The 19,466-nt window shown below is 39.8% G+C and overlaps 1 protein-coding gene across 1 annotated transcript in view; it reads left to right on the top strand.

Annotated features, from left to right (window-relative positions):
• The window catches only part of ADCY5 (adenylate cyclase 5), a 199,921-nt gene that overhangs the window by 108,500 nt on the left and 71,955 nt on the right, over nt 1–19,466 (top strand). Inside the window, exons 2-3 of the mRNA XM_056496843.1 lie at nt 8,431–8,580; nt 13,543–13,664. Of these exons, the coding sequence (XP_056352818.1) occupies nt 8,431–8,580; nt 13,543–13,664 (272 nt within the window). The remainder of the gene's footprint in view (nt 1–8,430; nt 8,581–13,542; nt 13,665–19,466) is intronic.

Below are 19,466 nucleotides of genomic sequence, written 5' to 3'. Positions count from 1 at the left end.
GAAAGGCAGAGCACACCTGGACAGGAGGATGGGGAGGGGACATAGTGGCACCCACAGAGGTGACTGTGAAGAGCTGGGATCCTGGGTTCACAAGTCTCTTCTGCTGAGATCACATACTTGGTATGACTGCCAGGCACAACTCGTTCCAAAGGGGAAAAAAAATACAGAAAAGCAAAGTAAACATAATCTTGCTCCCACTGTGGTTTAGATCAGTTTATGTATTTGCTTGTTGAGTTAGCTGGTGTGTATTAATGGACTTTCATGTGTGTTTCAGTGTAGCAGACTAATTTTAAGAGAGCCTGATAGAAAACCTGGGCATTTGTCTTCCGTCCCTCACATCCCTTCCATCAGATAGGGAAGGAAATGGGATATAAATGATGAATAAGGCACATTTCTTGACTTTTCTCCTCATTGATTAGACCTCCCTTTAGCTTCAAAGACATTATGCAGAATCTGGATAGCCAGATATCTTAATCCAATTCTATTCAATTATAATATTTTTCTGTTAATACCTATTGTATCTTATCTTACCAGCTCCTCGTGTCTTGAGAGCACGGGGACAGGTAGGACTGGCATGAAAATAACTCAAACATGATTACAATCATTTGCAGAACAATTGGTTTTGCTGGAATATCAGAGCTTTGCTTAATTTTCTTAACTAAAGTCATTGTCTAAATTGCCTAAGCTCTCATGCATCTGGGCAAATTTTGTACAGTTGTCAAAATTATCTTGACATGTTTTTTATGGGAAGATGTTTATCCAGTGACAGCTGTGAGTCATGCTCAGAAAGTCTAGAAGCTTTCATCCACTTTCATATCCTCAAAGAGAAGTACCTAGTGTTTCAAGGCCTGTTTGAAGGGCTTTTATTTTGGTAAGATTGGTTGCTGAAGTCTTTGTCACCTCTGTGGATCAGAAATAAACACACTTTCCAGGGAGATTAATTCACTCGTGGTACAAATGCATTTTTACTGGGGTCAGGTTAAGTGAGCTGGAGGGTTAAAATGTTAAAAATAGTGCACAGTATTGCTCATGAGCTGTCTTATAATCCAGGTCCTCCATTTCTATCATGTTGTTCCTTCTGGAGGCTGCCACAGCAGATTTGAAACAGGCCAAACTTGCAGCTTGTGCTCAGTAGAAGCATCTGGCTGGTGTTCCATCTCTTAAGATAAGAAGCCACTGGATTTCAAGGAGACAGCCTGGTTGCAAAGACCTAGGTGGTAATTTTAAAAACAGGGCTGAATTGTCAGCAGGGGAAAGGAAAGGGGAAATGTCCCTGTTTTAGTGGAGGAAGCATCCCCCTAAGTTGTTTCAGAGTCTCACTCTTGCATCCAAGGGCCAGAGGGTGTTTCCCTGGAATGCCAGCTTCCCATGCAGCTGTTGCCTTGCTTCATCTGAATCACCATCGAGGATCCTTGCATGAAAACCTGTCCTGATCTGCAGCTTTTAAAGTATGTTAAATGTGGAGACAAAGAAAAACTTGTTTGCCACAGAGATCTGTTGGGGATGGAGGACAGACCCAGGAATCTCCTTCCAGATATTTTATTGCTAGAGAAGAGCAGCACTTCCTCCCCCCAGGCTGTGCCACTGTGCAAAGGATGCTCTTCCGGGATTGTGATAGAGTTCCAGGAAAAGCAGGCAAATATTTCTTTTAGCTGATGTTACACCAAGATTTGGTTAGGACAATATATTCTCTGCTTCTTAATCTTATCAGTCAGTAACGAAAGAAAATGAAAAATCCCAGCAGAAAAAATAATAAAACACTGATAGAGAAGTAGAATTTATCAATTTTATGTAAGAATTTTTCCTCTTGAGAAACTTCATTAAAAAAAAAAAAAAAAAAAAGTCTGTATTGGTAATATTTGGTCTTTAATAAAAGCAGGATTAAAAGATTTTATAGATAAAACCCCCCAAATCATAAATACTGTATTCTGCATGACAGTACAAATATTGGTGTCAAGAATGCACAAAAGGTTTGCAGTTACAACAATCAGTAAATGAATTAAAATTATATAGAATAAGATGTGAAGCATTACAATTAAGAATGCTCCATCAAAGATTTTTATATCCCCTGAAACAATTAAGAGAATTGAAAAATATAAATATCTTGATTTTTTGCTTTGAGGTTAGGTGTATAATGAATTATGTTTCCACATGCAACTATGTATTTAAAAGGTAAATTAGATAATAATTCTTTTCATTTTAAAGAAAGAATGAACTCATGTGGGGCAAGACACTTGTTTGGCTTTCCTCTGGGACAACAGCATCATGTTTGAGAGATCAGTTTCTATTGGGGCTGGAAAGGTGAAATGATCACTGAAATACACAGAATGGATGGCATCAGATCAATGGTTTTATTGACTGCAGTTCTTGAACAGAGATATTCACAAGTGGCATGAGGGTTCTTTTAGTGTTTTCAGCCAAAATACCATGTCACTCTCAGCAAGTAACTTTATGCCAAATATAGAATCTCGTTGAAAGAGTGAAGTGGGCAGCTTTTGTTCCTTGTAGGCTCACCAAACAGAAGGGACATCAAAAAAGTTTCAGAAGTGCTTCTGCAGAGACATTTTTTGTTCTCACCATCAGCTGAAGAGATTTACTGCATATGTAGAACATCACTCTCTAATGCTCTCTAAAGAATTCTGCCACTACAATAGTTCAGCTGTGACTTAGGGAGGCATTTGAACTTGTGACTCTGGCTTCAGCAGCACTGCTCTTGTGTTAGAGAAGCCTTTGGAAGGCAGTGGCTGGAACTGGTTTCTGTTCTGCTCAAGATCCAAGCAGTGGCTGCTGTACAGCAGCAGCAGAACAGAGAGGGAAGGCAGCACACAGCACATTCAGAGAATTTGTTCTCAGGCTTGTTATTGATGTAATCTTTGGATGTTGCAGTTATCTCTCAATACTCAGTAAAAGTGCTTACCATGTTTGAAATTGAAACCTCCTGATTTCTTCATTGGTACATACACTGTTCTTTATTGGCCAAGCACTGGGACAGGACCATCTGACTTTAACTGTTTAATTATCTTTCTAGCATGATCTACAAGTTTTCACTATCTTAGTACTCCGCTGGTTGTAGCTCTGGGAAATGAAAGATGTTGTTGTATATACAAGACAAATACATGAGTAATTTGATCTTGGAGCCAGCTGATGTTGTCTTTCATTTTAATTTTCCTTATGCCTTTGGCTCTGAAGCTGCTCCAATTTTTTTATTAGACAGTAGTATATAAAGAGGCAATAGAGGGTTAATTGCTGATCAGGGAATGTGTTTAAAAACCAGCACTAGCTATATCTTATAACAACAACATTCTCATAATGTTTATGCTTTTTGTCTTTAGAATTTATCTATACTTCCAATTCATGATTACACATATTGGTGCAGCAGAATTGTCTTGGATAGTTAGAGCCTTTTAAATCATCATATTTTTGTTCTTACATTGTTTACAGTAAGTATTCAAGATTTCATAATCATTTTTAAAAGTTAAAAAGTAACTCAGAAGTAAAGATAATTTCAGTGTCTGTCTCTGAAATTAATAATTGGACCACTTTGCCAATTCAACATACAACCACTTTGAAATGTAGCCTAGAAAGCCAAGTATTATCTGCTTTTTATCTGGTTGTTGCACAGATGATCACTTTAACAAAAAATTTGCTACTGGATAAGTATCATGGGAGTTGGAAAGCTGAGGCAAAGCAGTGTCACTCTCAGGAAAGAGAGGGTACATAGTTTGGTGTTTGTTGCAGGTTGTTTTGCATTACTTTTTAATCTGCATATATGTGCTTTATTTCTCCTTGTGACAGTTTTATTGCTCCACAGTAAAAGCTTCAAAAGCAATTGTTTTCAAAACAGAACCTTACAAAAATATCAAAACAATATTTTGATTAAATAGAGAAACAGAATACTGGTTAGTGGTGTTGGAAACTAAAGGGAATAGCCCTAGTGCTATGATCTTAGAACAGAAGTAACCCTGAGCAACAGAAGTGGACCAAAGCAAAGTAACTTGGCAAAAAGCAGAAGTTGTGACTTTTATAATAAGCAAGGAATATGGCCCACCTTCTCATGTCAGTAGCCAGCCTTGTTTGCTCTGGCAGAGGTAGGGAACTAACTAAATTTATCTTGATGCTATTTCTCTTAAGCATGTTGTTGTCTCTTAATTACATATTGAATAGCATCTGGTGTTTGAAGAATTATCGGATAGAAACACAGCAGGGGGAAGTGTGGCAATATTGATGCAAGCTGATACTTTTTCTGCTGTGCTGGTCTGGAGGCTCTCTCCTGGCCACTGAGACATCCTGCTCCTTCCTCAGCCAGGCCTGAGGTGCCCAAAACACCAATTTTGTAACACTGATGTCAGGCCAAATTTAGCTCTCGATTTTGATTTTGTAATACCAGGTTTTCATAACTCCTAGAACATGTGGAACTAAACTGTTTCCATCTCTTGTCTTTTCTTCAGTTTTTTCTTGTCTTTCTTCAGTCACCAGGGGAAAAAATTATTGAAAACAGTTTCCTGCAGGAGATTCAACAAAAGCGTTGCAGGGCTCTGTTTGTGCAATGAAATCAAAGCAACTGGAAACTGTTTTGTTGTCTGAGATTGATCTATTATTTCAGTGGCACTAAGGAGTCACAGTGGTTTTTGAAAACCCCTCATAGTACACAGCTCTTCCTTAGGTACTGAATCACCTTTGAAGAGCTCTGCTTTGGTAACACTAGGAGAACAGCATTGCTCTGCCTCACACGGGTCATGGAAGAATAAACGTGTTAGTTTATGAAATACTCACATGTGCCAATGCTGCAGGCAGGTTTAGTAGCTTTTCTAGGACTTATATGTAACTTAAATGGTCTTCATAAACTATTGTTTTCCAGAATCAGAAAGGTAGGAATCTTCTTACTTTTCATCTCTAGTTAGGCAGGGGAAGGAAGTCAGCTGCAAAACAGACAATTTTATCTTTCCATTGCCTTGAAGAGCTCTTCAAGCACAGATTGTCTGAAATAGCTGCCATAATATGTTTTTACTTTTCAGGCCACGGAGCTTAGGGAATCAGATTTTTAGTATCTACATCATCTCTTTCCTCCTGGGACTGAAGCTGGTTACCATAGCAAAATGGCAAGGAAGCTGATAAGCAAGTAGTACCATTTGGCAAACAAGATATAAATTTATTTTGTTAAGACAGAGGTCTGTGAAAAAAACTATTGCTCCTAGAATTTTTTTTCCTTTATTCTGTTTTAAAATGGCTGTGTAGAAAATTATTGTGAGCAGATATTAAACAAAATTCCCTTGCTCACTAACAAGTGTTGCTGCAAATAAAAGGAGCTTCAGTTTTAAATCTCTGCAGATCTTTAATGTTTTCACAGAAAAGTTACACAGTAACACAGATATTACACAGTAATTTCACTCCTTATGTTTCAGGGTGTTGCAAAGATGCCATACCGTGAATTAAATGAGCTCCTGCCAAACAGAAAAAATACTGATACCTGTCCCCCTGCTACTTAAAAATTACATTGCAATATAGTTTTTGTTCCTATTTGAAGAAGCATGGTCATCTGGGTCTATCTTGTAAATCAGTCTGTGATTCGTGTACCCTTGGGTGAGTGCTGAAAAGTTAAGCTCTTGGTGTTCCAGAAATGTTATCAATAATGCCAGTTCTGATGGTGGTTTTTGTACTCCCTGTCTCAGTGTCCAATACGAACCACACGCCCTGAGCTGTTTAAGGCATCATCACAGCACCTGTATCCTTGTGCCTCAACCCCACTGGGGTGACTTTTTGTTGGCACACGACCAATTTGTCCAGAAAGACCTACAAAGAGCTTGTTTTTAGGACTGAGGGGTTCCTTTTTCTGCTGGCTCAATTCTTGATATGTTGCCTGGCATCTAAACCACCCCTTGTCTCCTGGTTTTGGTGCAAGACTTGAGTCACTGTGTTGGGGAGGTTTTTTGGGGTTTGTGCTAGTGGCTGTAATTGAAATGAAATATCAGAGTCTTGAGATCACGGCAGAAAACTGCTTATTTCCTTAAAACCTTCTTTGTTCTCAGTTTCATCCATTTAAAATATATCATACATGCTTTTACCATTTTATATGCCCTGACAAATTTTCTAATTACTGCACAACTCCAATAGCGAAGATTTGGGAGTCTTGTTGTAATATGGGCATGCAAATTATGCTGTTTAGTTTTAACCCTTTTGAGCCCATATAAACCAGATTGACCTTGCAGAGGTCCTGTTCATTGGTTGAGAGTCTCAATCAGTGCATCCTTGGAGTGGGAATTGAGTAAATCCTAGGAAACCCCTATTTTGACACCCTCTTTATGTTTTGGTGGTTTTTTTTTCAATATAATAAGCACTGGCTGGTGGGTTGTTTTTATGCTCTGAGGGGGGTTTCATTTTTAAAAATCATCATTATCACAAAAAAATACCATCAAATGCCCATTGGATGCAGCAGTGGCTCAGGTTAACTGGGCAGGATCTGGGTGGGGGTTGGCTGGTGTCTGATCAGCTTGGGAGAGAGAGTTGGAGAACCTTGGATCTGGCAGGATCCAGCCAGGCTTAGAAAGAGCTGAGTGAGAATATAATCGTGAAGGGAATGTGTGAGTTTAGGATTGGGGCTTATTTCATGTCCATGTGTGTGACCTGCATCTTCAGCAGCCCCACCTCTGTATGAGCTGTGGGCTCTGCTTGGGGGAACCCATCTGCAGGGGCTGAGAATAATTTCACCCTAGAAAACCAGTTGTCTGGAAATACATCTGGATGGGTGACAGTCACCTGGGGGTGTCCATGCCCTGCAGGCCCTTGTGCCGTGGTGTGGCAAACAATGTGGGAACTCACTGCCCAAAATGCAGCGCCTGGATGCAGGAGCTTGGGAAGCTGGAGTGTTGCCATCTACTGGCAGCCATCCACGGAGAGGAGTCCCTCCTCTGGCTGTAGTTGATGGTGTTGCTTATTTTGAGCTGAAAGATGAGATTTTTATGCCTAAGTCCTGTTTTGAGTCAGAGTTGTCAATAAAAGAATTGTTGCTGTCTTTAGCACGTGAGTGTAGTCAAACAGTTGGAGCAGTAGCAGTCAGATTTTCATGGAGAAGTTATTACTCTGGGGATGTGGGTTCATGTTTGAGATGGGGGCAGCTTCTCTCTCCTGCACAGTGTCCAAGTTGGTCTGGGGAGTCCTGAGCACCCCCTGTGAGCTCAGGGCTTGAGAGGTGTCCTGCAGCTCTCCTGCTATTCAGAGTGGCTCCTTATTTTCACGGAATGGGCTGGGCTGGAAACTGCTTTTTTTAATGCTGCAAGTAAAAAATTTATAAAGGCAAAGGATATATTTGGGATCTAATAGGGAATAGAGCAAAGATCTGTATTATTAAGAATCTTGGAGGTCTGACAGTCTTTCCTTCTGGAAATGATGAGAGGTATTTCAACTAATTCTGTCCTCAAAGGGTGATCCAGTGCAGCTTGTGCAAGTCTCAAAAAGTCCTACTGGGACTGAACTCTGCTAAGGGAAATGTTTACATTAAGCCATCACAACATGCTATGAACATTTTGCTTAAAACAAATACCAGCAATGGGCATGAATATTCTTTCCCTTTTTATTAAAAAATAGTTGGGAAATAAAAGGTTGCAACACAAGTTTTCAGCAAAAGTTGTGACTGCTTCCTTACAAAACATAACACACATGGGAGTAAAAGAGTGACATAGAGAGTGACATAGCTCTTCCTTCATGCTTGTCCAGCTGAAATATGCTTCAGACTTAGCAACTAATTTCTGTACTCATGCATAGCAATGGAAAAAATGTATGTTTTTATCTAGAAACATAAAATTTGGAATTGGAAATAGATTATAAAAACTGCTCTGAGACCTTGTGAATACCAACACTTTACCTTGGGTATTTTAAGCACTATTTTAAAATAATGGTTAATGTACCTCTGAAATGTTTTTGATCCAGATATGTAGGTACACAAACAGGAAAATATTAAGTGTTCCTCTGCCAGATCTCTCTGTGTGAGTTATAGGTGACTTCCAGTGATGGAGCAATGATTCATTTTTAGATTGATTTGTGTCTCAGTAGTTCCCAGATAATAGATAATCAAAAGCAAGATTGCAGAATTACCACTGGAATTGTACCTTTTATTTGTGAAGTAGTACAGAGTGGAAAGAACATATATTTGAGGTCATAAATGGAAGTTTTATATTTTAAAGACTAGAGAGGTAAAATACACTGGAATTACGAGCCTGAGGTTTCAATATGTGTTGGATTAAGGAGTCATGGAAGGGTCTGGATTCTGGCTGGTGCTTTGTTACCAATGGCAGTTTTCCAAAGTATAACCAAGTATTTTTCTCTCTCTTTTTTTTTTTTTTTTTGTTTTTTTTTTTTTTTGTTTTTGTTTTTTTTTTTTTTTGTTTGTTTGTTTGTTTTTGTTTTTGTTTTGTTTTTGTTTTGTTTTTGTTGCAGCTGGTCTCCAATGTTCTCATCTTCTCCTGTACAAACATTGTAGGCGTGTGTACCCACTACCCAGCAGAGGTGTCCCAAAGACAGGCTTTCCAGGAGACCAGGGAATGCATACAAGCCAGGCTGCATTCTCAAAGGGAAAACCAGCAGCAGGTAAGAGCAACAGTTGGAAATAAAAGATAAAACACTGAAACACAATTAGCATGCAAATTGCTCCTGTAGGATGGGATTTGCTAGCTTCTTGCTTCGTGAGTAATCCAAGCAAGAATAGGTTGTTGTTAGAGGACAGGATTTCTAAAGGTTTGAAAGAAAGCTCAGGGATGTAGTTCTTGTCCAATACTCTGATGGACTTTTCCAGAGACAAACAACATACCCAGTGGCATGTGCTCTGTGGATTAAAATTACACAGTGCACAAAGAGTCTGCATAGTTTTTTTGCACCCATCATTGCTACCAAGTGTTAGATGCAGGTGCAGCACACAGGCTTTGGACTGACCCTCTCTGGATAGTCAAAGCCTGGTGTGATTGTCAGCCAAGCCACTGCCAAAAGGCAGGCAAGAATTGGGTCCACACAACATAACTTCCTTGATGCCTCCAAGGAAGGTCCTCTTCCCTCCTTTCCCAAAGCTTCCTAACTGCTTACACACCTCTCTGTACCTTATTGGCTTCAAATGAATTGTATTTTTTCAAAAAGTAAGATTCATCATCAGCTTCATTGGTTTTTTTCTATTAAAAGCCCTCTTGCTGCCAACATACAACTTAGCCATCAGGGTACTGAATGTATCTGCTCCCCTAATTCACTTGTGGGTTCTCTTGCAATGACAAGAGAATTAGACACAGAAAGTCTTTAAGGGCAGCTTCACTATTCCCTTGCTAACACACATCTCTGCCCTACAGGACATTTCACAGTTGTCTGTTCAGTCCATTTTAAAATTAATCATGAAATGGGACTTCCACTTACCCCTTGGGAGATATCTCAGAGCTTGATTCTGGGTTTGGGGAGAGGTCAGGGGAATGAATCAGCTGGGGAGTCTCTGAATGTTTGTGGCAGCTCAGTTTCATTTTCCTTCATGTCTCAGCCCATCTGCATCTATGGATTTGTGTTCTGGCAGTGTTTCACGAGGTACCTCTGGCTGCCATAGCTGCTGTTCAATCCTTACTGTGAGATAATGTGTACAAGTGTTTATTTGGTACTTTATGTATGAAAACAAGATTCACACTCAAGACTCCTTTTTCCTTTGCAAAGAATATTGTCTCAAAAAGATGAAATGAGCAGCCACTCCTTCCACACCTTGAAGTGGAAGAAAGGATTGAGCCAAGAGAATATGCCATTTTACTTATTGATTACAGCTCTGTCTTCCCTGCTGAGAGACTGCCTTAGCAGCATGGCTCAGATGCCTGTGCTGTGCTGGATTTGGATGCTTCTGCCTCAGAAGCAGCTCCCAAGAACAGTCCTGACAAATGCCCTATCTTGATGCTTTTGTCTTCTTCTCTCCAGGAAGTACTATACCATACATAAGAAAGCCAGGACATCAGAAAAATGTGTGTCAAAGCCAGTCAGTGCCAAGTGCTCTTCAGTCCCACCAGCAATAACTGCAGGTCCTGGCAGCTGGAGACTCCTAATGAGATTATTTGCTGCCACAGCCTGCACTGACATTGATCTCCAGGTTCAGTTCAGATGCCTCTCTATACATAATGCATTGAGATAAGCATGAGGTGACAGCAGACACAAATAAGGACAGCTCAGCCCACATCTGAGAGAGCCAGTCTCCAAACAGGGGTGGAGGAAAACACAACTGCACAGCCCAACACTGTTATTTATAGTTGCTTGTCTTTTTCTGGAGATCGATGGTGCTCCTGTGTGCTGTTCTCTTTTAAAGGCAGGCAGATTTTCTCAGGCAAATGACCTTATATTTTCCTTTATTAAGCATCTACAGCACCCAAAATTAACTTGAAAGTAAATAGAAAATCCAGAATGTCCAGTGCAGAAAGGAGACAACTTGCAATTTCATTACTTAAGATAACCTAGGACAGAGCCATAACAGGAATTGCTGTTGTTTTCCCAGAACAAAATATTCTTGGATGAAAAATCAGATATTCTCCACATTCTGTAGGGAGCAAATAGCATTTAGGAGGTGGGTTGTTGGGATTGCATTGGGACTGCATTGTCTTAATTAATGTCTAGCATTGCATGTTTTTTGTCTCTGTAATGTTGTTCTCCCCCTTTTTTCGTGTCAGCATCACTTTTGGTAAAAAGTAACTGTTAGTAAACTAAGGAAAAATGGATATGATACTAAATATTCATAGTGATTTGAGATCATCCTGGGAAAGGACTTAATAAATAGTTAAAATTCCTTTGCAGAGTCATTGTGAGAATGTGTGTGCCCATGTACACATAAATCCATGTGTATGTGTGTAAACAGAGTAGATCAGTGTTGAGCTATCTATGTGCCTTTTTTAGAGACAGACTGGTGCTCCTTGGGATGCAGTTGTTTAATGTATAATTCAGTGGAACTATACTTGCATGTTATTTTGAAGTGAGAATTATATATGGATTTGCTCTTGCTTTTTTATCAGGTCAGAACACTGCCTTGCTATACTTGTAAAACAGCAGTCCTAGTCACCTCACTGGTGCATAATATGTGATTTTACAGCGAGGGCTGCAGCTCTTTCTAGTTATTGTATCAAAATGAAAATTGCACTCTTGTGGAGACCCTAATTTCTCTGCTCCATTTGAAATAAAACATAGGGATTTTGTTGTTTTGAGGCGTTCTAATGTGGCTTATGCCTTACAAATGCACTTGTTACAGCCTTCTCCTGTTAGCTTCAGAGGTTATTTTCAGTAATTGTGATGACCCAAGCAAACAGAATCAAGATAATGCTCAGCTCTGTAACACAGCTCAACTTCCTAATTAGCAGCTGCACGAAGGGATGTTGTGCCACATGCATTTGTTTCACCTGATGAGCCTCTCTCATTCCCTGATTATTAGTGCAGCTCCTGGAGATCTCGAGTGTCTTGAAAATATTGGTGATTTAATCTGGCAAGTGCCTGTGGTGTCAGGAAGAGTGGGGTGGGGGCTCTCCAGTAAAAGCTGCTTGGAAATGGAGGTGTCAGTCTCCTGGAGTGCTCGTAAAAGACACTCAGGCTCCTGCCTCTGTTTTGGAAGCAAGCAAACCCTGCGCCCACAGGGAATGTTCCAAACCTGTGGGTGCCCCTGAACCTCCCATAAAGCTCCAAGTTATTTAGAGGATGTGTAAAATCACACATAAAATAGCAGCTTTCACACATTTGAGGATGCCTATTAGAATATGCAAATGACAACAGTGTATACACCATTTACTCTGGAAATACATACAAATGTGTTGTGCTTTTCCACTCAAGGAGAGCACCAATAGCTGACAGAAGCCTAAGGACACGTGCATGATTCATGAGCTGCTTTTTTTATAAAAACATGGATGTGTAGCTGTTAGCACCTGCGATATGCTAGTGACAGTGACAGTACTTTAAAAAACAAGTATCTTTTCATGACTACTGCAGTTTTAAGCAGAGATAGAAATCCCTCCAACACGTCTTCTGAGTTATTACTATCTCTTCAAAGACTGAAGGCAGATTTAGTCTCTTTAGGGTGCACATTGAAGGGAGAAAAAGAAATACTGGGCAGTGCTACAGAGTATAAAATGTCTCAGTGCATGCTGAACACATTGTCAGTGAATTCATCTTCCTCTGGTTCCCTCAGGGCTCCTCTCTCTCCTTAGAAGAAGAAATAAATGGTGAACTTTCAGTTAAAATGAGGAATTAGAAGCCAGAAATGTGCCTATAACTGCAGTATGGGCAATGTTTTGGTGATGTGAGTGCTTGGGACAGGATTGCTGACCCCTCTGAGTCAGGCCTGTGTTTGAACCCTGCTGCTCCCTGTGTTGGTGAGAATTAATGAGCTGTTAGAAAAGGTTAATGACCTTGCTTTGCACCACCTTCTGTCTGTGGCATCAAGAAGGAAGGCCCTTTTCTTCCTCCTACTCACTGCAGGGGAAGAAAAATAATGACAAGACTGGGAGAAGCTTTTGGGATTCTTCAGCTATTCCAGAGCACTGCCTGCAGGTTGGACCTACAGAGCTGATCCCAAAGGAGATGCTCCCCACCTTCATGAGCCATAGCAACACCTTTTGAACTTCACAGGGTGTGACTGGGAATAGAATGAAGCTCTGGGCAGAATTCTCAGGTGTGATTCCTGATACACACAGATTTGTGCCGTGGGGCACGAATTACCTGCTGGCTTAAATTCTATAATTTCTGTGTGAAATCAGCACCAAATTTAGAATAATAACAAGCACTAGTTTTTATGTGAGTTTTTAGGAAAATCACCAGAAAGTCATCATTTTGTCAATTTTTGCATGCTCTGTAGGAGCAACATGCAAAATGTTATGCAAGTCACATGATCAGTAAATAAAAGTGAGGGGCAAGGAGAGCCACAAACTGTTAATGATATGTGGTTATTGAAAATACCCTTGTAGGTGAGTGGGTGGGTTTACAGATCCTAATGCAACTGGGCACTAACAGTTTTAAGTGTAGCAGTAGCACTTTTCATGCTGGTTTTATCAGGGAGTTTCTACAACATTTTAGCTGCTAAGTGCAGGTTTGTGCCTGCTGGGGGAATGTGCTTAGATAATTAGATAAGCAAGGAAAGAATTTTAAATAGTGCCCAAGGGTGTTGGGGTATCATTCCTCTGGTGTTAGGTGAAGGAAGACTTGGTGGTGGTGTGCAGAGACTGTGTGGGAGGTCAGACAATATAATTTATCAGAGTCCTTCCAAGAACGGTGCATGGACACCCTTTGAGTTGCATGGTTCCTTCATTTGCAAGAATTGGCAAGCCCAGTGCATCTGGAATGAAAAATAATACTTTTTTCTTCTAGAGCCATTGAACTCTTATTGTGGGGTTGGGAGCAGAATTGCATATGACTGGTTAGGGGATCAGCTACTGGGTTTATGGAGCCCATTTTGCTTGGTTGTACTCATCTCCCACCAAACTGATGAGTCACTTCTCCCCAGTAAGAACAAAGTGTGTTTGTTAACTGGGCAGCAGGTGTTTTAATTGGTTCATCTGTCTGACTCCACAGGAGCGTCTCCTGCTCTCTGTTCTTCCTCGACATGTTGCCATGGAGATGAAAGCTGACATTAATGCCAAACAGGAAGACATGATGTTTCATAAGATCTACATCCAGAAGCATGACAATGTCAGGTAAGAGAAGCCTGTCTCCCAGCCATGGGGGAGCAGGGACCCTCCCAGTGCCTGACCCTGAACACACAGGGATGAAGATGTCAGTGACACACAATCCAAAATCAGTGCAAAGACTCTAAAGTGTCACTGGTTGACTTTTGAAAGTTTGTATATAAGATGGTAGGAGGATTGCCTCAATCAAACAACATCTTCTTTTGAGAAGTGGCTTGAACTGATCTCCTTCCCTACATTTTCCTTTTTTTTTTTTTTTTTTTTCTTTTTTCTTTCCTGGAGTAAGTGTTGACAGTTTTGAGAAGGTGTTATATTTGGGGTCAGTTATTTCTGGACAATTACAAGCACCTCTCTGATAAGAGATGATGGTACGCCAGTTAAAAATTGGGAACAATTCCCACAGGTTGAATTGCAGAGCCCAGCCAACGTCTAGATTTTCTGGAATGGTTTCTGTCAGTTTGGAATTACAAGCAGGGGTCCTTTAGTGGTAGCCTTGACACCTGCTCAGTCACCCAGCATTGTGTTGCTCCTTGGAATACCTGGATACGGAGAAGAGTTTCATATCTAATCTCTGACAAGTCATGCAAAATCAAACTCATCCTGTGTTGCTGGGGTAGCCCAGCCTCAGGAGCTTCTGAACATCTCCTGGTTCCCACTGTCCAGTTTCCCAGGGAAGAGGCAATAAACTAGTACTTCAGGTGGCTTGATAGCTTTATAGCTGCAGTTGCAAAGTTTAACCTAATCTTAATGCATTTCACCTCTGCTGTTGTACCTGATCTCTTTGGAGATCACTTATGTCTCAGCTGAGCCAGGTCCTGGAACTGTGTAAAAGCTCTGTCAGTCTATAAATACTTCTTTTCAGACACAGGGACTGGGGACAGAGAGCTTCCCTTTTCCATCTCCCCTTACAACAAGTGTTTTTTCATGTCAGCTCCCTGTGTAGCTTTTCTCTCTCACCTGACTTTAGTATGTTGGTGAATTGTATTTTCTGATACTTTATGGTCAAGAAACAAAAGTGAGTTTCTAACACACTGCACCCTCCAATAGATGATATAAAAAATCCACATGAAAATCTGATGCATTTGAAGACAATACCTTAGGATTGAGGGTAGCTGGGAGAGGCAATGTACAAGCAGAAAATTAGGAGGTTGCTCAGTGTTGAATGTAGTCTTACATAAAACTCCCTGAAATCAGGTGGAGTCTGTGTGCTGGCTTGGATAGAATTCAGCCCTTCAGTTTTTTGGTTGTGACTCAGTAAAGAGATAAAGATCCACTAGCAATACAATGAAGACAGAAACAGTATCAGAAATCAAAGACAATAATGGTCCAGTGATGAAAAATGAAGGATGTGTGCATGGTGATGAAGGGGAGGGAGGAGGCCATCCACAGTGTCCTCAGCAGACTTTGTGCTACAGTAAATTAGGTTTTGTGTCTTCACATTAATTTTTTCCTTAATGACACTGAGCTTGTTCAAGTAGGAGTGTAAATTTCTTGTGATAGATGCTGATTGTGAATTACTCTTTTCCATTACTCAAAGGTCAACTTGACATTCAAACTAACTGCAATTCATTAGCTATGCCATAAGATTATGGTATTTTAGTCTTCCACATCAATTTCCATATGTCATTATTTTGCAGGTTTGAAAGTTGTTCAGTAGTCAAATCTTAGTAAAGCTGATTATCTCTTTAGGATGATACTGATTTGAAATTTTTATTTATATGACTACATATACAAAAACCTAAATAAACAATAATGAACTAAGTTTGCAAAATAAAAATTTTAAAGGGGGAAGGAGAACCTGATGTAACAATTGTGACTGGAAAAAAATAGACTGAAGATAATGGCTGGTATGGAGACATGGAGATCTCAAAAGATGGATCAAAAAATGACACATGCTAAGAGTATGGAAAGAGAAAAGAGCTACGATTTTCAGCTATGGCTATGAAGAAACATGAAGGGTGAAACACAAATGCATAAATGGGTATATACACCAGTCAGTTCCTAATGGGTTGCTAACAGAACACTTGCAAACATTTAATTTTCACATCTTGCATATTTATTGAGTAATATAAGCATTTATGTAATAGTTTTGCTTCTGCAGCTTAAAAGTAATTTTAACTTTGTTCCTCATGGTAATGAGTGTTTAGGAATCAAGCCCTTGCAGGTGCCAACTATCTCCAGTGCAAAGGGAACTGAAGTGTCAAAAGATCATAAGAGGGAACCTTCCTCAAAGTGTGGGCTTTGTGGTCTGTGCCTATGAGGTCCTGAATCAAAGCCCACTGAAATCATGGAAAAGGCTGGAAAAGTGAGATAAGAAATAGGAATAAAATAGTGTATGTGCTGAGAGCAAATAGAAAATAACTCAGGAACATCTCATCTTCACGTACTTTAGGGAAATGAATAACTAAGTGCGAATATTGAAGAAAGGAAACATGATTTGGAACAAATGACTCATTTCACACCAGGAGTTCAGCACAGTGCCTTTGTTCTTGCCTGGGTGCACTGAAACCACCTCTAGTGGGAATGACTGGGGATGATTCTGAAGCATTTACGTGCACACAGAATCACCGTGGAGAGGGGAGGTGGCATCTCAGCCGTGCTGATTAATGAACTGGTGGAATAGAAGCAAGCATGCTCCTTGCTGTGCACAGGGAAATGCTCAAGGGGAGCCTTGGGAGAGGGGAACTCCAATTGTCCCAAGCAATTCTGGTTTGTGTTCGTCACTATTCAAAAATGTCATAAGAGCTAAGTTTTTATGAGCTAAAGGTTATTGTATCAAGGCAATTGAGAACTATGTGAAGTCAGTGCAAGGGTGCTGTGCCCAGCCATTGAATCTGGCTTCCTGTTGATGATTTATCAGCAGGAGCATTTCCTCTGCAGTTCAGAGGAGTGGGAAGGTCTGTGTGTTTGCACAGAGGTGTGGGTTTTCCTTCTCAATCAGCTGTATTCAGCCATTCTTTTCCCCCCCCACCCCCCACCATTCTCCCAGATTGTGTACAAAAGTACCTTTTAAATGAAAGTGTAATGGATGGGAATTTTTGTTAGCTATTGATTTAAAAGTTTGATTGTCATCTTAATGCCTGGAACCTGACATCTTGATTTTTACTGCATCTTCAGAGTGAGGTTGCTCTCCAAACCCACCATCAACATGGAAATAATGAGGCTCTGGAGGTTTCCTTCCAGATGGGTTTAACTTGGGTCCTTTGAACTCAGGAGGCACAGGAGTACAGCCTTGTGCACTTAGCCTGGTTTGACATTTTGTGTGGGAGAGGTGCCTTACTAAATTCTCTTCAGACAAGATTAAATATTTTAATTTTCAGGGATGATTGGGTCTGGGCTTTTGGGACCACCTCTAATTTTAATTAAAAACCAGACCCAAACCACTCTACCAGCAGAAAACATTAATCTAAAATTATGTGAAGTTAATGTGTGTAGGCTTTATTTTCTAGTTTAAAAATGAAATGTCATTAATTTTACAGTTCTGCTGTTATATGCTTAGTTTTAGATTCTAGTTTACATGGTTCAGAGTTTTTTGGTTTTTGTTTTTTTTTTTTAGAGAAAGAAATTGCACACTTTTTTTTTTTTTTAAGAAAAAAGAAGTCAATTTAAACCTGTGTAGTAGAGATCTTCCTGAAGTACCAGCAGTAAGTCTGTAAAACATAGCCATGATCCTTTAATAAGGAGCAGTTCTGCTATGATATTGATTACTGTGGTACACTTCTCTTAGAGGGTGGACTGTCTCTCCATAAGGGAAAGATGATTTTTTTAAAATGCAAAATACTGTAGTCTTTTTGACCTGAATGGGTAAAAGACAATCTTTTTTGAGCAAATCGTTTTATCTGGACTTCCTGCAAATGAGTTCATAATCTCCTGATTATTGTTATGGAAAGTAAAGTTCAGAGACTAATTTATCCACAATGAAAATATAATTTCCTGTAATTTTTGGCAGCAAAATTTGGTTCAGGATTGTGTTCTGAAAATTTTAGTGTGGTGACAAAAGAAAGATGCAAATGTTTGAGGTTAATATACTCTTTTTCAATGCACATGAACAGAACCTTTAAACAGAAAATGAAACAGTTTCCTGTCCTTATTTATTGAATGAGAATTAACTTTGACAAATCCAGAACCTCAGAGCTTAATTTGACCTTTCCCACATATGTGTGTGTGTTAAATATAAAGTCCATTGTCAAAAGCAATCAGGAAAGGAGTTCCCAAGACTATGCAAGTAATTTGGGTAAACAAGGTGAATTATGTAACTAAATTTGTTCATGTTATCATGAATGAGATTATGTCTGATAGACAAGCCCTAAATTATGCATAGATAATATTGTTTATCTATCATACTTCCCAGGCAGAATTTTAAGTGCTCTGCATTACTATTGCTATTTATAGTGTCTCACTGCAGTGATAATGGCTTTAATGTTATCTAGGTTTGGCCAAATATAGTAATCTCTGTGCTATAAAAAGAGGCTTGAAGTCCTCTGTGAAGGGATAAAGGTTGACTTTGTCATTGAAATTCCTTTGATGAACTGTTTCAAGAAGCTTATTTTAGGGATGACATCCAAGTGCAGTAAAAGTGACAGTTTCCTCTCTTCACCCCTTCACATAATTCTTATGAATCATGTACTTAACTACATTAACCTGTTTTCAGAGTTTCTTAAACTTCTTGACAACTTGAACTAAACCATTTGCAGGAATGAAACAAGACCATTTGCTTTCAGCTTTTTAAATGGAAAACATTTGTGACTTAGTCTTCTGATTTTATGACATTCTAACACCAAAAAGTTATCCCCTTAAAAATGATCAAATAGTTGCACTTTGGCTGAGTGTCAGGGTCTTCAGACCAGCTGTGTCAACTTAACCTCTTTACCTTTTAAGTGTTGTGATGCCTAATTAGCTGCTTATGAAGTTTTTTAAATTCCCAGCTTGCAAGGTTGTATGGAATTGTGAACTATGATATTTGAGGAAAAATTCAACCAAGAAAATGTCTTTTTCTTCCCTCCTCCCACTGTCCTCACACACAGGACATCCCTTCTTAATGTCTTTTGATGGTGAAGGACTTATGATCCTTAATAACTAAAATTACATTATGGCAGGTATAAATTTCTGACAGTTCTTCCATGGATATTTTCAAATATTACACAATCCCTTATCTCAGCCAAAGTTTGTGTAGCTTTAATTTCTCTGGAAGGCCTCATTGCCAGGAAAGGGCAGGAGCAGTAAATTTTTTAGTATTTACTGTATAATCCAGCTTCCTCCTTGTCTTCTTTCTGTGGGGAGGCAGAATGAAAATTGATGGTTTCTGTTTAAAAACAAGGGAGAGCAGCATCAAGCCACTTTTATCCATGTCTTGCATCTTTGCTGCTGCTCTCCACGGCAGCCTGTGAGCTTCAATTTCCTCCAAAGTGTGTTCATGGGTTGGTTGGTTGTTTCTCAGAATCAAGACCTCTCCCTTCTTTTCCTTATTCAAGGCATGTGCCCACGAGCAGTAGAAAGTTATTTTTGCCAGTAGGTGGGGGGTGACTGTGGGTTTCATGTGAGTTCAGAGCATTGAATTGCTGAAACTTCTGGCTGAAGCTGTAGGATGGGAAAAGTGAGTAGGAGGGAAATGAGCCTGCCCACGTCTTTCCCCAAATGACAGCAGTGAATTTTACCTAAGCAGGAACTCTCTGTCAAGAGCCAGCCCTTGGGAGTTTCACCTATGCCTGGCACGTGTGACTCTTTGCTTTTTAATGTTGCAGATTTTTCTTTTTTCTTTCAAGTTAGCAATAAGCTTGAGGAAGTGCAGAAGTAGGTTTCAGTCATGGATGA

Source organism: Oenanthe melanoleuca, chromosome 7 (assembly GCF_029582105.1).
Source record: "Oenanthe melanoleuca isolate GR-GAL-2019-014 chromosome 7, OMel1.0, whole genome shotgun sequence".
Taxonomy (NCBI): Eukaryota; Metazoa; Chordata; class Aves; order Passeriformes; family Muscicapidae; genus Oenanthe; species Oenanthe melanoleuca.
The sequence above is the reverse complement of the archived record's forward strand: the minus strand, read 5'-3'. Positions and strand labels throughout refer to the sequence as shown.